Raw genomic sequence first — 18,992 nt, 5'->3', positions numbered from 1 at the left:
TCACATGCCTCCCACCAACATGGCTGCCACCAGTGCTTGTGTGGAATCGCCGCCAAACACTGACATGTCGCTAAAGAAATCGCTTGCCCTCGCGCCTCCCCTCACTTTACACATCATCGCGGAGTGTTCGGTGACAAAGGCGAGAGCGTGCGACTTGAAGCTTCCACACTGCGTTGTTAACACGCCGGTTTTTATGCCGGTCGGCACCCAGGGGACCATGAAGGGAATCACCGCGGATCAACTGGACGCTCTCGGATGTCAAATATGTCTCGGGAACACGTACCACCTGGGGATGAGGCCGGTACAGAATCCGCGGATAGCATGCTAATATGTCCCCTTGGAAAGTCTTTCCCAACCATTATTGAGCCAGTGCATATATTTTATGCTTGAAAAAATCTCAGGGCACACTTCTAAACAAAAAGTGGTGCACAGGTTAATTGTACCTTCTGCCATCTAGCGGAAGAGCATTTAACAGTTCTTATTGTCACGATACATCGTTGCCATAGATCAGGGGTGGGCACACTCGGTCCTCGTGTCCTGCAGGTTTTGGATGTTTCCCTTCTCCAACACAGCTGATATATGATCAGCTCATCCGCAAGCTCTGCATAAGCCTAATAATTGGAATCAGCTTGGAGACCTCCAAAACCTGCAGGACTCCGGCCCTCGAAGACCGAGTTTGCCCACCCCTGCCACAGATGGACACAAAAAAAAAAATTATATAAATCATTATCGGATAAGTTAAGTGCATACTAGATGGGAATCACTACCCTCATGGTTGAGAGTGGCATACGGATGAGCTTCTCCGTTCCGTATGTTAAATTAATTGTTACAGCACTCAAACACGCAGAGGTGAAGCAAGCAGTGCAAAACTGGAGGATGTAGTTAAATTGTAAATTTTCCAGCTGCAGACCACTCAAAAGAAGATGTCGGTGTTTGAAACACCGACATCCGCCACGGATGTGCTGCCCCTTTACATGTATTTTCAGCAGTATACCAGTTAATGATGTGCGCTTATGCCTTCTATTTGTTCTGCTTCCAAAGGGTCCTGATTTGATCGAAAAGGCCAATGGTTTGCATGGCTTCATGAACTGGAAAAGGAATCTGTTGACGGTAACTTTTTAAGTCATTCACTGCCATTGACGGCTATAGACGTCAAAAATTCATTTGAAATATTTCTATTAGTTTCACATTTTTTCCACTTTTGTTAACAAGAGAATAAAAAAAAAATGTCTATTGTACATTCAGAACAGATATAAAATTTGTGATTAATCGTGAGTTAACTTAATTTTTAATAATCTTTTGTAAACATTTATTCAACTCCGTCACATTTTCTTGTATTATGTTAAATATTTTCCAAATATTTTAAACTGCAATGCTATTTTCCTTTATTAACTCATTCACTGCCATTGATGGCTATAGACGTAAAAAAATATAATTTGAACTATTTCTATTAGTTTTACATTTTTTCCACTTTTGTTAACAAGAGTATAAAAACCTAGAGTTTTTTTATTGTACATTCAGAACAGAGATCAAATTTAATCATGAGTTAATTATTGAAGTCATGTGATTAATTACAATTAAAAATTGTAATCGTCTGACACCCCTAATTTTTAATAATCTTTTTTTCCAATAGTTAACTCATGATTAATCACAAATGTTATATCTGTTCTGAATGTGCAATTAAAAAAAAGTCTAGGTTTTTATACTCTTGTTAACAAAAGTAGGAAAAAAATGTGAAATGAATAGAAATAGTTTAAATGAATTTTTGACGTCTATAGCCGTCAATGGCAGTGAATGTGTTAAAGTAATATTGCATTGTCACGCTTTCAGGAGAAGACCACAGTTTAAATCAGACTGTATTTGCTTTGCTTTGAAGGACAGCGGAGGCTTCCAGATGGTGTCCCTCGTCGAACTCTCCGAGGTAACGGAGGAAGGTGTCACTTTCAAGTCCCCCTACGATGGCAAAACCATCCTCCTCAGTCCAGAAAAGTCCATCAGCATACAGAACAGTCTTGGTCAGTGATTCCTGGAAGCTATTTTGTCATTCAAGGGCTCAGTCACGGAGCCCTCCACATCCATGTACTGTAAAGATTTTCTTTATTGTTCACCAGCCACTAAAAGTGTGAATTTCACTCAATTCAGCTAAGATTTTTCAAATCCGCCTTACATCATCTCAAAGCTTTTACTGTAATTTTGGCTGAATTGTAAATCTACCCCTGCTGTGCTGTAAGAGATCATCAGGTGTTCTGTGGGTAATTATCCAATTTCACTTAACTCATTCACTGCCATTGACGGCTGTAGACGTCAAAAATTCATTTGAACTATTTCTATTAGTTCAACATATTTTTTCCACTTTTGTTAACAAGTGTGGAAACCTAGATTTTTTATTATTGTACATTTAGAACATATATAAAATTTGTGATTAATCGTGAGTTAACTAGTGAAGTCATGCGATTAGTTACAATTAAAAATTTTAATCGCCTGACACCCCTAATTTTTAATAATCTTTTATTTTTTTCAAATCGCCTCAGGCGATTACATTTTTTAATTGTAATTAATCACGACTTCAATAATTAACTCACGATTAATCAAAAAATGTATATCTGTTCTAAATGTTCAATATATTTTTTGGGGATTTTCATACTCTTATTAGCAAAAGTGGGAAACTAATAGAAATAGTTCAAATGAATTTTTTACATCTATAGCCGTCAATGGCAGTGAATGAGTTAATTGCTCCTAAAATTATGATGCATTTACTCAAATTAATTGAATTAATACTATACACCTGTCGTCTTTCATACAGCAGAATAATGTAGTGTTCAACTAAACAGGCCCAGAGTCACACTAAGAATAACTCTGAGTAAATTGAGAAACTTTTTGTGATGTACCATGAGATTCTTTGAAAGTCACATTTAAGGCTTGTCTGGAAAAATGTTGGTAGTGTTTTAAGATTCTCCAAATGTTGCCAGGTCTATGTGTAGCAACTCCCTCCTGTGTTTATGACGCTTGCAGGTTCCGACATCATGATGCAGCTGGATGACGTGGTGAGCAGCACGGTGAAGGGGCCGCGTGTGGAGGAGGCCATGCACAGATCCATCCGCTGGCTGGATCGTTGCATCGCCGCCAACAAGAATCCGCACAAGCAGAACCTTTTCGCCATCATCCAGGGAGGGCTGAACGCCGGACTTCGCAAAACATGTCTGGATGGTGCGTGGTCTCATTCTGTTGTTAAGTTTAGATTCAAAATGCATACATTTACAAGCGTGCTAACTCACATTCACACCTAAACACCGTAGTACCATGCTGCGAAAACATCCTAATTATTCATTTGCAAAAGTGAATAGAATTTGAATCACCTTTTTATTTGGAGCTACAGGCCACAATTATGAAATCCAGCAACCATTTCAATATGAAAAATAACCAAAATAGCTAATAATGCATGGCTGTTTTGAGTTTTGAGGTGGCTCGGGCATTTGGTTCAGATGCCTCCTGGACACGTCCCGTTTGAGGTGATCCGCGCATGTCCCGCCGGGTAGAGGCCCCAAGGACGACCCAGGACACGATGGAGTGACTATAGTCAGGTTTCCATCCAAATATTTCAAAATTTTTATGAGAATTTTGTAAAAATGCGCAAAACGGACATGCGACTTATGCCTGTTTCCATCCGCTCTTCTTTTGCGAATATGTGCCGAGAGATGACGTTGTAGTGACGGAACTTTGGGACAATGGGGAGTTCCAGGTGGGAATGTTGTTTTTTGACGGAGTTAGTTTGTCTTGTTGGCTTCCCTCCCGCATGTAAGTGAAGTGTGTCGTTACATTGAGAGCTGATCTTAGTAAAGCCATCTAAAATAGCATTATGTTTTTTTCTTAAATTAATTATAAAAATAATCGTGCTTCTTTGTCTCCCCAAACATATCTTACTTTATCATCCGCCATTTATTGTGACTACAAACGTGCGTGTGACGTAGTATCGATCAGAACGTGCAGCGTGTATCCGGTGTGGTAGTTGCTTATTCGCAAAACCTGTTTTTATCGGCAAAATGCTCATTTTCCTTTTTTTCGATACGTTTCAAAAACCACACCCTCCAAGCGTAAAAACTTTTTCTTGAATTGTGGGCCTTTTTGCGAATTTCTGGCGTTTCCATTCAGTTTCTTTTTTGCAATTCTTAAAAATTCGAATAAAGATAGGTGGATGGAAACTAGGAGTGTGCCAAAAAATAGATTCTTATAAGAATCGCGATTCTCATTTAGTACGATTCAGAATCGCTTTTAAATGTCCCAAAATCTATTTTATTTAAATTATGTTATACTGTCTTACCTTTGTCTGTGTGTGCCTTTATTTGGAGCGCTGTTCATGTTGTACCACTGTTGACCACTGAGGGGCAGTGTGGTTCCACGCGGTCTAATACACTGTTAAGTTGTAGCCACATTAGAGAGTAGAAGGAAAAAGTCACGATCAAGTTATTCCAATAAAAGGTTGGGGGGGGGTGGGGGGTTCAGCGTGGAGCCATTCTTTTGAGTGATTAAAGTGCCGCAAGTAGCGCGCTAATTAACATTAGCAAGTCAGACTGGAGTAGCTCATTACAATACCTTGAACATCTATAGATTGAAGCAAAAATCATTGTCAATCAAATCATTATGAATCTAGTCTTAATCGAAAATCGAATCGCAGACCCAAAAATCGGAATTTAATCGAATCGAGAGACATTCAAAGACTCCCACCCCTAATGGAAACCCACCGTATGTCTTTTGGCTGGCTTGGGAGGGTTTTGGGATCCCACTGAAGGGGCTGAAAAAAGTGGCTGGGGAGAGGGAAGTCGGGCTGTATGAGGACAAGCAATTTCAAAATGGATGGACTATTAATCCAGTTTATCCTAGTGGGACACAATCATTTGTCATTATTTCACATGATGTTATATAAAACTGCATTGCATTGAGATAAAAGCTGTTTCTAATAATCTTGTTTGTCTATAAAGACAGCATTTTGTGTTGCATGTCATTCAGTTGCGCACCTAATGAAGTGTCAAAGTGGATGTTAACCTAACTTTCCACATGTGTCTTACAGAAATGACCAAGCGTGACGTTCCTGGCTTTGCCATCGGGGGCTTAAGTGGAGGGGAAGAGAAGGATGACTTCTGGCGGATGGTGACGCTCAGCACAGATCACCTTCCTCGAAAAAAGCCTCGCTACCTAATGGGCGTGGGGTAAGTACAGGGAGGCTTTCTTGTGTTGTTAGATATTATTAACATTTAAATTCTTTATTTTCATATATTAACCATTGTTATACATTATTAACATCTTAATTCTTTATATTAACCATGTTGAAAGGTTTTGTAGACGTGTGGGGCGGGTAGTGTTGAGCTCAGTATAATTTGACCTTAAGCTGGGACATATTATTTGGTCGAGAAGTTCCTTCTCTGTGGGAAAACACATTTGGTCCTTGAGAACATAATCTGTTTCGAACACGCACCCCTGACTCTGTTTTCGCCATCGCTCATGGAAAAGTACCCAGAGAGTATGTTTTGTCTACAAATGAAAGAGAGGCGGTCGGTTTTAACTATAAGAAGCCATTTTACACGCGGAAGAGACACATTCGGCGCTCTGAATTCCACCTGTTAAGTGATGAATTGGAGTCTGTTACGATGTCGAGAGATCTCTGTTAGATTAAAATAATTTTTGCAAAGGTGTTTTTTCTTACATTAAATCTGTCTTCCAAGTTTTGGAACATGCAAAGAGGACAAATAATTTTATTCCTCTTTCAGTGTTCAAGATTTAAGTGATTTTCAATGTGCGCCGCACGGCAGGTACGCCGTGGACTTGGTGGTGTGCGTCGCTCTGGGTTGTGACATGTTTGACTGCGTCTTCCCCACCCGGACGGCGGTAAGATCCTCTCTCCAATGTGACTTGACTTTTAAAAGAAGAAAATTCAGTCATGCATGTCTGCCCTCAGAGATTTGGCTCTGCGCTGGTGCCGTGGGGATCCCTGCAGGTGAAACAGAAGCAGTATGCCAAGGACTTCAAGCCCATAGACCCTGACTGCCAGTGTCCCACCTGTCAAAGGTTAGCCGGACATTAGGCTTGCAAAGGGGTGGAACTTGTTCTGTAAATTTCAATGGGAGCGATGATGGGGAATTTTGAAAATATTTTTCATGGAATTTATAATATTTAAGCATCAATATATTTTAGTATGTTATAAGCAGACATCCATGCAAAATAATACAATTAAAAAGCTTGGCATTTTAGCATGTTATTTTGCAGAGGTGGACGCATCATTTAATTTTGAGTGGCCGTCAATTGTCAACAGTCGGGACACCCTTCTGTCATCGTCAGTCCGTCAATGTTTCCGCCATTTGAAGTGGGCATCCGTCAATGTTCCGTCAATCGACAATCTGTCACCAAAAGGGCAATTCCGTCATTGATGGAATGATGATTACATTGACGAACGAAAACCCTCTTCCGTCAATGCTTAGTTTGTCAATTGTCAAAGTTTCTCGTCAACAAAATGGGCGTCCGTCATTGACTCATTCACTGCCATTCATTTTAATTAATTAATAAATAAAAAAAATCCACTTTTGTTAACAAGAGTATGAAAACCTAGAGAAAAAAAATATTACACATTTAGAACAGATATCCAATTTGCCATTAATCATGAGTTAACTAGTAAAGTCATGTGATTAATTACAATTAAAAATTGTAATCACCTGACGCCCCTAATTTTTAATAATCTTTTTTTTAATCGTGAGTTAACTAGTGAAGTCATGCGATTAATTACAATAAAAAAATGTAATCACCTGACGCCCCTAATTTTTAATAATCTTCTTAAAAAAAGATTTAAAAAAGAAAAGATTATTACAAATTAGGGGTGTCAGGCGATTAACATTTGTCATCGTAATTAATCGCATGACTAGTTAACTCACGATTTTATATCTGTTCTAAATATCCCAAAAAAATTCTAGGTTTTCATACTCTTGTTAGCAAAAGTGGGGAAAAAAATTTAAACTAATAGAAATAGTTCAAATAAATTTTCGACGTCTATAACCGTCAATGGCCGTGAATGAGTTAATGGATTGACGGAATGCGCACCTCTGGTATTTTGCTAGTAGAGTTTTATTGCGTTTTCAAATATTTTATTGAATATTGAGGTTACGGTAATTGTACTCATCCTTTGCTACTAAACCCTTTATATATATATATATATATATATATATATATATATATATATTGCATTGTGTAGTTTAATGTTAACGCTTTTCTTATATTAAGCATGCTCCACCAATGCCCAGATAAGTACAAAGAGCCCTGACTTTTTAACTGCGACTGCGGTGGAGGGTGACATCATGCTCGTCCCCGCCAACATGTAGTGTTGTGTTAGCTTGCAATTGGGATGGAAACTGAAAGAGAGAAAAAACAGGGCGGCTTTGAGTACAGCCCAAACTCCAGCTCGGACTCCAAGAACACTGAAAAAACAAAGAGTTAATTCAGAGTGCACGTACTCGCACACGCACCATGGTGGCAGTCGAGAGTAAAAAAGTCACAAACTCCACAACGCACTTAAAAAATACCTCCCCCACACACACACACACACATCCAAATACCATCAAAGTGACATTAACTCATTCACTGCTATTGACGGTTATAGACGTCGAAAATTCATTTGAACTATTTCTTATAGTTTAAAATTTTTTTCTACTTTTGTTAACAAGAGTATTTTTTATTGTACATTTAGAACAGACATAAAATTTGTGATTAATTGTGAGTTAACTAGTGAAGTCATGCGATTAATTACGCTGAAAACTTTTAATCGTCAGGCGATTAAATTTTTTTATTGTAATTAATCGCATGACTTCACTAGTTAACTCACAATTAATCACACATTTTATATCTGTTCTAAGTGTACAATACAAAATGTTTTCCTTGGTTTTCATACTCTTGTTAACAAAAGTGGGGAAAATGTTAAACTAATAGAAATAGTTCAAATGAATTTTTGACGTCCATAGCCGTCAATGGCAGTGAATGAGTTAAAAATGCTAAATACAATTTTAGTCAGGATTATGCTCAAATATTTTTCCCCACCCCGATTTACATTCCTATAAAGAGCCCAAAATTGCAATCAATCCCTTCTTTATTCCTATAATTTTTCTTTAATTCCAATAGGAAATTTCAAACTACCCTACTGGAGATGAGAGTAAAATTCCATCCATTCTCTAAAGAGCTTGTTCTCAGTAAAGTAACAGGTGAGCTGGATCCTACGTCATCTGACATTGGGCAAGAAGTGGGTTACACCCTGGACCGGTTGCTGAGCCAGGCACAGCACACAGTGACAAACAACCATTCGTATCTATGAACAATTTAGTCTTCATTGACTTTTAATCAGAACTGTAAAACAAACATGCCAACTGCCTGAGATTAAAAGTACCGGTAGAGTGGTACATATACAATCCAATAAAACTGTATTCTAGGCCTCAAAATGTGTGACAGTGGCTGCAAATTCCCATCGAGTCAGCGATGAACACCAACAAAGCTAATAATGCTCACTTTTGATTGACACTGTCCATTGACCAGGTCGACATATTGAAACGGCAGAACGGCAATAACAAACAACTGAGCGTGACTATCTTTGCAAAGGCAGATTCTTTTGATACAGTACTCATTTGGGATCTTATTAAATGTGTATACAAGAGTGTAATGGATGCATGCATGAAGTGAGATTGTCTACCAATATTTTTGTCTCCTCCATTTACATCAATTCACCAACACCTTTTACAGCCTGCTGCGTACTAAAAGTAAACCTCAGAGGAAGTGTTATGAAAAAGCTCCGAAAGTATTTAACCCACAGACTAGTGTTGCATCATATTTTAATTAAGTTAGTACGGCCCTCAATAGACTTCATAGACACTGAAATTAAAAAAAATGTTTTAAAAGTCAATGTATACAAATCAATACATGTATTCAAATTCAAAAGCATGCTTGTTCTGTTTCAGACATAGCCGGGCGTACCTGCACGCTCTGTTTAAGAGCGACACGGCAGCCATGCATCACATCACCATCCACAACATCGCCTACCAGGTAACTATAGCGACCAAGTGTCTTCAGCACACATTGACTGTAATATCAGACAACACAAAGAGAAATAAAGAGTGCAACCTGAGGTTATATGCTTTCACCAAGAAAAGACGCGTTGAAAGTCAGACAATACTTGTCGTCGCGGGACATCGGCAAGTCTCCCGCGATCTCAGTTCAGCAAGCATCAAAGGAAACGCAACACATGAATTCACTACAGTGTACGCGTGCGTGACTTTTGGTTGAATTACACTTTAAAAAACATTTATTCAACTCCGTCACATTTTCTTGTATTATGTTGTATATTTTCCAAATATTTTAAACTGCAGTGCTATTTTTCTTTATTAACTCATTCACTGCCATTGACGGCTATAAACGTCAAAAATTCATTTGAACTATTCCTTTCACATTTTTTCCACTTTTGTTAACAAGAGTATAAAAACCTAGAATATTTTTAATGTACATTTAGAACAGATATCAAATTTAATCGTGAGTTAACTATTGAAGTCATGCGATTAATTAATAAAAAATTGTAATCGTCTGACACCCCTAATTTTTAATAATCTTTTTTTCCAATAGTTTTTGGGAAAATTTTCCATCTGTTCTAAATGAACAATAAAAAAAATTCTAGGTTTTCATAGAACAGATATCAAATTTAATCGTGAGTTAACTATTGAAGTCATGCGATTAATTAATAAAAAATTGTAATCGTCTGACACCCCTAATTTTTAATAATCTTTTTTTTCCAATAGTTTTTGGGAAAATTTTCCATCTGTTCTAAATGAACAATAAAAAAAATTCTAGGTTTTCATAGAACAGATATCAAATTTAATTGTGAGTTAACTATTGAAGTCATGCGATTAATTAATAAAAAATTGTAATCATCTGACACCCCTAATTTTTAATAATCTTTTTTTCCAATAGTTTTTGGGAAAATTTTCCATCTGTTCTAAATGAACAATAAAAAAAATTCTAGGTTTTCATAGAACAGATATCAAATTTAATTGTGAGTTAACTATTGAAGTCATGCGATTAATTAATAAAAAATTGTAATCGTCTGAAACCCCTAATTTTTAATAATCTTTTTTTCCAATAGTTTTTGGGAAAATTTTCCATCTATTCTAAATGAATAATAAAAAAATTCTAGGTTTTCATAGAACAGATATCAAATTTAATCGTGAGTTAACTATTGAAGTCATGCGATTAATTAATAAAAAATTGTAATCGTCTGACACCCCTAATTTTTAATAATCTTTTTTTCCAATAGTTTTTGGGAAAATTTTCCATCTGTTCTAAATGAACAATAAAAAAAATTCTAGGTTTTCATAGAACAGATATCAAATTTAATCGTGAGTTAACTATTGAAGTCATGCGATTAATTAATAAAAAATTGTAATCGTCTGACACCCCTAATTTTTAATAATCTTTTTTTCCAATAGTTTTTGGGAAAATTTTCCATCTGTTCTAAATGAACAATAAAAAAAATTCTAGGTTTTCATAGAACAGATATCAAATTTAATCGTGAGTTAACTATTGAAGTCATGCGATTAATTAATAAAAATTTGTAATCGTCTGACACCCCTAATTTTTAATAATCTTTTTTTCCAATAGTTTTTGAGAAAATTTTCCATCTGTTCTAAATGAACAATAAAAAAATTCTAGGTTTTCATAGAACAGATATCAAATTTAATCGTGAGTTAACTATTGAAGTCATGCGATTAATTAATAAAAAATTGTAATCGTCTGACACCCCTAATTTTTAATAATCTTTTTTTCCAATAGTTAACTCGATTAATCACAAATTTTCCATCTGTTCTAAATAAACAATAAAAAAAAAAATTGGTTTTCATACTCTTGTTAACAAAAGTGGAAAAAAAAGTGAAACTAATAGAAATAGTTCAAATAAATTTTTGACGTCTACAGCCGTCAATGGCAGTGAATGAGTTAAAAAGACGAAACAAAGAACATGTTGTTTTTTTAGGGTGCTGGAATGGAGTTAATGGCGTTGTTCCTACCATGAAGACCTCTGATAGAATCGTCATAAAACAAAGACCCCCCCCCCCAATAATCAAATGGTCGCTTTTTGTTCCGAGCTGAGTGAGAGATTTTGAGTCCCAGTGACAGACAGAGTGTGATAAATGACTCATCCCTCAAACTGCGCTAAGCGACAATAACACAACCGTGAGGAGTGTCCCCTTGTGACACGTGTCCCGCAGCATAATACTCATGTGCATAACACGCACACGCTGTCTACTTATACAACACATCGCTATTCAAAAGAGGGCCTCCCCTCTCCCATTTAAGCCGCACAAGCTGGGTGAGATGGCGATTCGTCGATGAGTCCCGTTCCCCGGAGGATTAAAGATGAGCCATTTTAGCACCCTTAGCCAGTTGCACACAAGGGGTAGTATCCCACCATCAGCCGCAACTGTGTTTGCCAAATGACAGCGTTAACACCCTTTAGCATTTACTCTGTTACCGGATATTTACGCCCTGATGAAGTTGCAAGGAGAGAAGATGGCTTTCGGGACCATTTTGAATGGCAGTTCTGACGACGAAAAGACTAGCGCATGATTTTCACTCAACTTTTGCGCAATAAGTGTAAAGGAGGAAGCTTTTAAATTCTGGTGGCTAACTATCACTATGCCGTCAATGGTGCTGCACACAATTTCAATAATTACAAAGTCATCATAATTGTAAAGATAGATTATTAATTCAAATGTTTTAGTTGTTTAAATATATACATTTGCACCTTTTTAAAATAACTAATTTAATGAAATTTGTTTCATCCAAAAGGAGCTTGCATATAGTGTTTCAAAGAATTTTATTTGTCTTAATATTTTTTTACGTTTAAACATGTTATAAATGATCGTCCTACTGCACATGCTGAACTCCAACTTCAAGTTTTTGCCAACATAAATCAATAAATATATATTATTATAAATATATATTATTATAAATTCTGTTTGGTCCAAAAGAAACTTACATGATTATAGTGTTTCTATTTTTTATTTTTTTAATTGGTCTTAATATTTTTAAATGTGTAAACATTTTCTTGTTTTGTACCAAAAAAACAAATGATCGTCCTACTGCACAGTGCACAAGCTGCACTCCTTCAAGTTTTTACATTCATTCATTCATTCATGTTCAAAAGGAACTTGTATATTTATAGTGTTTCAATTTTTATATATATATAAATATATATATATTTAAATTGGTCTTAATATATTTAAATGCTTAAACATTTTCTTGTTTTGTACCAAACAATGAATAATTTTTTGGGGAATAATCGTGATTTCAATTATTGCCAAAATAATTGTGATTATTTTTTCCCTCCATAATCAAGCAGCCCTATGCTAACATCATAATGGCACCACCCAATTATTCTCCATGAGCCACCATGGATGGAGTAGCCTCCCAACTAAACAGCAGATGTACAGACACACACAAATACAATACACTACTTATTTAATCAAATTTATAATCGATAAATGTTTTAGTTTGATAAATTGTCTTTACACTAAAATCAAGGCAAATGAACCATGATTTGATTTAAAACAAAAAAAGGGTTATCTATCTTCAATTAGAATTGTTACAAAACAAAATCTGTAACTTTATCACTTTGGCATTTCATGAAACAATGGTTATGTAAACGTGGCGTGCTGATAACTGAACCTATCTAGACATTATAAAATTAAAATACCTGTATACATGAAAAATACATAAAGCCTTGCAGGCAGCCAATATGCCCCCCACCCCCTCCCCTCCAAAATTGCAACCTTTGCGAATTAAAAATAGCATTTTACTCCACTGCGATGTCGATTTAAATTTGGTAAATTTTTCAATGTCTCGATTTTAATGTCGCCTGCTCACAATCCCAGTTATGTATCTCCATCACGGGTCTTGGCGGAGGCCTTTAAACACCATTTAATATGACATTTTCCGTATGGTTTTCTCACCTGCAGCTCAACCTGATGCGTTCCGTGCGGCAGAGTATCGTGCAAGGCCGCTTCCCGGACTTTATACGCGCCTTCATGCGCCGTATGTTCCCATCCCGTGACAAGTACCCCACCTGGGCTGTGGATGCTCTGGCCTCAGTCAACATCACTTTGGAGTAACACCTCAGAGACATTTTTTAATTTTAAATTTTTTTATTTTTATTTTTATTTTATTTTTTTACAAACGCAGAAGATAGATCACACAGATAAACAGTGACAGATTTTCCATCTTTTTTTAAAAAGATGATACTTTTCTATTCGTTGCTTACATTTGTATTACCATGTTTGGTGGGTGTTTGGGGGGGGAAAGTGCAGCTTTAGATCAACAGGATGGAGCTTTTATTATGTGGCGGGCAAACATCCTGCAGCCTGTGCAAATTGTCCTCGAAGTAGACATTATGATAATATGCCACTGGATGGGGTTTAAATGAGGTTCGGAATGAAAAGAAAAAACACACACACAAACTGTCTCGCGGGATGCGCACAATTTTTGTGTGTGCTGTTGCCATGGTTACGCGGCGAGGCCCACCCACTTGAAAGGAGAAATGTTTTTCGCTTCGTCTGTCATGCTCTGCACCGATGAGTGTTGTTAAAACGAGGCGTGTTATTTGTCAGCGCCAATGCGATGAGAGTGTGCATTTCGCCGTCTTGCTGTACGTTGCAACAAGATGAGCAAAGTGTGCGCTCATCTTTACAGCCAGCAGAGGGCAAAATGTCAGCATAATGTACACACAAGTAACCATTGAAATCAATCGCAATTGGTCATAGGTGATAATGCTCACTTAGGGATGACTAATAGTGATTTTTAAACTACAGAGAGTTGCCTTTGTCTTCTTAACACCACATTTGCATTGTAGTGTGTGAATGACCGCATGCTCCTGTTAAGCGAGGGTGCACGCATACTAATTTTTACACATTTTTAAAATGTCCGTTCTGTCCACAAGCATATCTCCATGGACGATCGTGAGCCTCCTCCACAAAACCAGGTCTCTGTCGTATTGTCAAGAGTGACCTGTAAAAGGCAGTACGGTGCCAGAGGGCATCTACAAAGAAGAGAAAAAAAAGACAATTACTGTCGCCTTGTCAGGTACTTTACAGCAGTTGCAAATTCTTCTCCTTGTCACGCCACGGGATTATAACAGAGCAATCTTTAGAGGCATCCAACAATAAGGCCTTTGCAGACCGAAAAAAGGTCAAATCAGGCCCAAGTCACTATTCAGACAATTCAGTGCAGCACACTTGTAATGTTTTTCCCACTACTAGTGCTACTTTTAGCCTGCTGCCAGTCCGACCGTAATCTGGATATCATTGATATCGGTCGGGCTAGTCATCATTCCAAACATTTGAGCATTTAGTGGATATCCATTTTAAGATCCAAGTACTAGTACAGTCTGTCATCCAGCTCATTGAATCAATTGCTGCTGGGCTGTTCTGGTTGAAGACTAGAAGATTGACACGAGCATCTGGCTGGCCCTTAAGATGGATATCAAGTACGTCGACAGTCGACGGAACGCCCTAATTTAACGGCTTTCCATATTAACTCATTCGCTGCCATTGACGGCTATAGACGTCAAAAATTCATTTGAACAATTTCTAGTAGTTTCACATTTTTTTCCACTTTTGTTAACAAGAGTATGAAAAAAATATTGTATGTTTAGAACAGATATAAAATTTGTGATTAATTGTCAGTTAACTAGTGAAGTCATTGTAATCACAATAAAAAATTCACCTGATGCCCCTAATTAAAAAAAAACTAAAGATTATTAAAAATTAAGGGTGTCAGACGATTACATTTTTTAATTGTAATTAATCGCATGACTTCAATAGTTAACTCACGATTAAGCACACATTTTATATCTGTTCTAAATGTACAATAAATAAAATATTCTAGGTTTTCATACTCTTGTTAACAAAAGTTGAAAAAAATATGACACTGATAGAAATAGTATTAATATTGAATTTTTGGTGTCAATGGCAGTGAATGAGTTAATGCCCAAATTTGCCCCGGTTATCGGCAGTGTGTAGCCCGTTTTGAATAAATCTTGCAGCAAGCTCCAGCACCAAATAAAATGTGATTCCACAAACTTAAAGCACATTTTTATATTGCTCCCCCATTCCCAAATACGCCCATATTCCCTCCTCTCTGCATCTCTTTATGATATCTTAATTCATCGCAGTATTATATTTACAGTATGCGTGTTGTCTGTTTATTTTGAAATATGCCTGGGTAGAAAGAGGAGGAGGGCTGGTGGTACGGCTTAGTTGCCAAGCCGTGCAGAATCGCGTTACTGGGCCCTGGAAAAGTGTTTATGCGCCGAAGGCTCTCACCATGTTAATTGGATGTGTTGTCATGTATTGGGGTGGGGGTGGGGGGCTTGAGCGAAGTAACATGGCAAACATGCTCATTAAAGCAGCGGAGAACTTTCAAGTGCACCGACAACTCAGTGGCAGCCAGTTGTGATGGACACCTGAAGGGGTTGCGTGCCTGCTGATTGCCTTTCCCGGGACTGTTATTCTCCTAATGAGGTAAACGTGTTGATGGAGGATGAAGCTTAATTGATTGTATGACTTCATTTGTTTTAAAAACACGCCAGCAGCCACAGCATTTGGTGCGCCTGTAACGTCAATATAATCACATCTGCCTTGACAAAGATTGATTATTATGGAGAGATGGTTCTAATGTTATGGTACTTATTTTGATAAGTTACATCAGGTGAAATATCAGAAGCGGCTTTCACGATGTACAATCTGGCTCTAATTTGATATAGAGTAGATGAAACCATAGGGGGGGAAAACAACCATTGAGAGGCAGGAATATCAATCATTTGCACTACAGCAAAAAATAACAAAACTTATAACGGTGTTAAGAGTAACGCTGTCATGGTTTGGATTAGTTTTATTTACTTCTGTCATGTTTTGGGGTTAGTTTGAATTTGTTATCAGGTTACTTTAATTTTGGTCAGGATTTGTGTTTTATGTTGTCCTTGTGTATCGTCAAGCCTTGTCCTGCCCACCCGTTGTTTGGCTGCCCTTCCTCGTGTGTAAACCAATCAGTTCCCTCAGCCACTTGTGTCTTGCCCAGGTGTGTCTTGTTATGTCAATTAGTGTGCGTGCGTGCGTGCGTGCGTGCGTGCTTGTGTGTTAAGACCCCGTCCAGACGGAAGCAAAGCTGGGTTCTCTCCTCAAACTAATCTCGTACACACAGAAGCATTTCAAGACTTGTGTGTGTCCAAAAGAAGACGCTGAGGACGTTTAACGGCTGTAATGTATATGCCAAGTCTGGAGTGGCGCTGTAGCGCAGCCAAAGGGAGTTAACGGAAAGCGTAGAAGAAGAATCAGCGAAGAAGACAAACACTTTTTTTTTTAAATGTTATTGCAATTTACAAAACAAACATGGCTTTGTATGTATCAAAACAACATGAAAACAGGCGGGTGATTCAAGTACAACACCGCTTGTTGAACGTGAGAATAAAAAAGCAAAATATTTTGCTGCAAAAGCATAAGCAAGCTAACGAGGCTGCGCAAAACGACTACGACACGGCTATCCGCCATTGTTGTTGACAGACTGACAGTTCGCGCGCAGTCACGCGAGAATTGACGCATACGTCATCGAGTTGCGACCATTACTCTTCATCACTGGCGGAGTATCCTGCATATGGTGTCCAGACGGACGCGTACGGGGCGCGTATTGAAATCTTTCCACTCTGGAGCCCGGTTTCAAAAGTGATCGATTTCAAGCTCCGAAACCGTGCCATCGTGTGGACGAACGGCCTAAACGGTAAGAAACTTGTGAGGATACATTGAAACTGGTTTTCGTGTGGACGGACGGGGCCTTAGTGTTGCGTTTCCCCTCTGTCTTTGTCGGTGCATTATTGTTGTTCCCCCACATCATGCTTCCATTGTTCTTCCAAGTCTCGTCTCGCAGTCCCTTTTTGGACTTAGTTGTTTTGGATTCCCATCTTGTACCTCATTTTTGCTTCCTCGTTTTTTGTTTATTAAACATTTTTTGGACTCTGCCTCCTCGCTTGTCTACCTGCACCTGGGCCCTCCACCACGCACCACCCAGACATAACAAACGCACCATTGAGAATGAGGTGCTTTTCTGAGGTAATAAAGTGCCCTGTTTGATGATAAACCTTCGCCCCAGTCTGAGGTCGTGACCACTCCAGAACAGGTTTTCATCCCTGAATTGGCTATACTAATTTGCAATATTCATCGTTCCCTGAATCTTGACTAGTGTCCCAGTTTATGTTGCTGTCAGGTGATGAGTAGTGCCTGGTTTCCTGCGACTCTAGGTGCCTTTTGGCAAACTTCTGGTGGGCTGCCATGTGTCTTTGTCCTTGGTCACCTCCCTGACTCACGAGCAGCCAGCTCTAGGAAGAATCTTGGTGGTTCGGGATTTCTTCCATTTACAGATGATGGAGGCCACAATGCTTATTGGAACCTTTAAAGGAGCAGATATGTTTCTGTAGCCTTCCCCAAATTTGTGCCTCGAGACAATCCTGTCTTGAGGGTCATCAGACAATTCATTTGACTTCAAGCTTGGTTTGTGCTCTGACATGCACTAAACCTTGTATAGACAAGTGTGCGTCTTTCCAAATGATATTGAATGAACTGAATTTACTATGAGTGGACTACATTTAAGCTGTAGGAACCTCTCAAGCATGATCAGTGGAAACATACATACTGTGCTCTATTTTTTGCTTCATGGCCGTGAATGTTCCCTCCCTACTTCGCGGTTCAGTTATCACGGATTCACTGTATCGCACATTTTCATTTTTTGACCAATTTGTGACATTTGTAAGCTGGCTTCTAGTTAAGGTAAGCCATTTTCAGTGTAAAAAGAAAAACTTACTCAACAACTCTGTATTTATTCTACATTTTGCATTTTAAAACTTGTATTAAGTGCAACAAGTGTTTAGAAGGGTGGGAGCAGTGTGTGTGTGTGTGTGTGTGTGTGTGGGGGGGGGGGGGGGGGTTCATGATGGTTTAATATAATAATACAGTATACAAATATAACATTTAAATTTAAAAAATAATTTAAAAAGGTCAACCTCTACTTCACATTCACTTATTGCAGGCGGCCTTGGAACTAGGGTTGCCACCTTGGATTTGTGAAAAAAAGGGACACCTGACCAAGCTCAGGCACTTAACAGTCAATCCTGAAATTATTCATACCCCCGGCAATTTTTAAATATGTGGACATTTTAGCATGACACATTTTTTTTTACAGGTACAAATCACGACTTTTACAGATACAAATTTAGACTTTTTTCTACAGGTACAATTTTTTTTACAAGTTAGTTTTGCACCATATTTACCTCCATACACAAGGTCTTCGCTTTCAGACATCATTGGAATTTTTCAGGAAGCACAAACGGTGTCAGAATTACGGTAATCCAATGTGCACATACGGAAATGTTCCACCAGTGGCACGCCCGATAACAAAGCGTTCCTCAGTAGCGAAGTGGACATTTTTAGACTACAGAATTAAGGAAATCAAATTAGCTTTTGGTATTCTTCCTAAAAAATAATAATAGTAATCATTTAAAAAACGGGACAAATTATGTCCTGGGAGAGGTTTTTATTTTCCCAGGACAGCTGGTAAAAAAAAAAAGAGAACAATTCTGGGAAAAACTGGACGGGTGGCAACTCTACTTGGAACATACAGTATCATTGGCGAAAAGTGAGGGAACACGTACTGTATGTGTGATTTCTTAACTTGGCAATATCCAGATTGATAATTGTAATTCACTAAACTTTACAGTACAATCTGCGACTGTTTCACAGTGATTTGCTTGGGAAAGGCGGGACAATCTGACTTACGCCCCCCTGTGGCAGGATAGCGGCGCAGCGTTAATGGACTACAACGGCAAGGAGGGCTAAAACTAGCTTTTATCCGTCAACTTTCTTCCCAAGAGCATTGGCAGTCAC

The 18,992-nt window shown here is 38.1% G+C and overlaps 1 protein-coding gene and 1 long non-coding RNA gene across 4 annotated transcripts in view; one reads left to right on the top strand and one right to left on the bottom strand.

Annotated features, from left to right (window-relative positions):
• Positions 1-12: 12 nt before the first annotated feature.
• Positions 13-17,074, top strand: qtrt1 (queuine tRNA-ribosyltransferase 1). 3 transcript variants are annotated; one of them, XM_077557543.1, is made up of 9 exons: positions 13-301; positions 1,042-1,110; positions 1,877-2,015; positions 3,013-3,207; positions 5,066-5,204; positions 5,805-5,880; positions 5,951-6,060; positions 8,982-9,066; positions 13,026-17,074. In XM_077557543.1, the coding sequence occupies exons 1-9, from the start codon at positions 20-22 to the stop codon at positions 13,176-13,178; spliced, it is 1,248 nt and encodes a 415-aa protein (XP_077413669.1). In that variant the 5' UTR covers positions 13-19; the 3' UTR covers positions 13,179-17,074. The 3 variants fall into 3 exon arrangements, with proteins under 3 accessions (XP_077413669.1, XP_077413668.1, XP_077413670.1); XM_077557542.1 differs by having other exon boundaries at positions 5,763-5,880; XM_077557544.1 differs by lacking the exon at positions 13,026-17,074 and adding an exon at positions 11,042-11,849 and having other exon boundaries at positions 5,763-5,880.
• The window catches only part of LOC144043664 (uncharacterized), a 47,731-nt gene continuing 42,699 nt past the window's right edge, over positions 13,961-18,992 (bottom strand). The window contains exon 11 of the long non-coding RNA XR_013291135.1: positions 13,961-14,101. This is a non-coding gene — a long non-coding RNA (uncharacterized LOC144043664). The remainder of the gene's footprint in view (positions 14,102-18,992) is intronic.

The sequence above is a fragment of the Vanacampus margaritifer genome, chromosome 2, assembly GCF_051991255.1.
Source record: "Vanacampus margaritifer isolate UIUO_Vmar chromosome 2, RoL_Vmar_1.0, whole genome shotgun sequence".
Classification (NCBI taxonomy): Eukaryota; Metazoa; Chordata; class Actinopteri; order Syngnathiformes; family Syngnathidae; genus Vanacampus; species Vanacampus margaritifer.
Note: the sequence above shows the minus strand (reverse complement) of the source record. Positions and strands in the feature narration are given on the sequence as shown.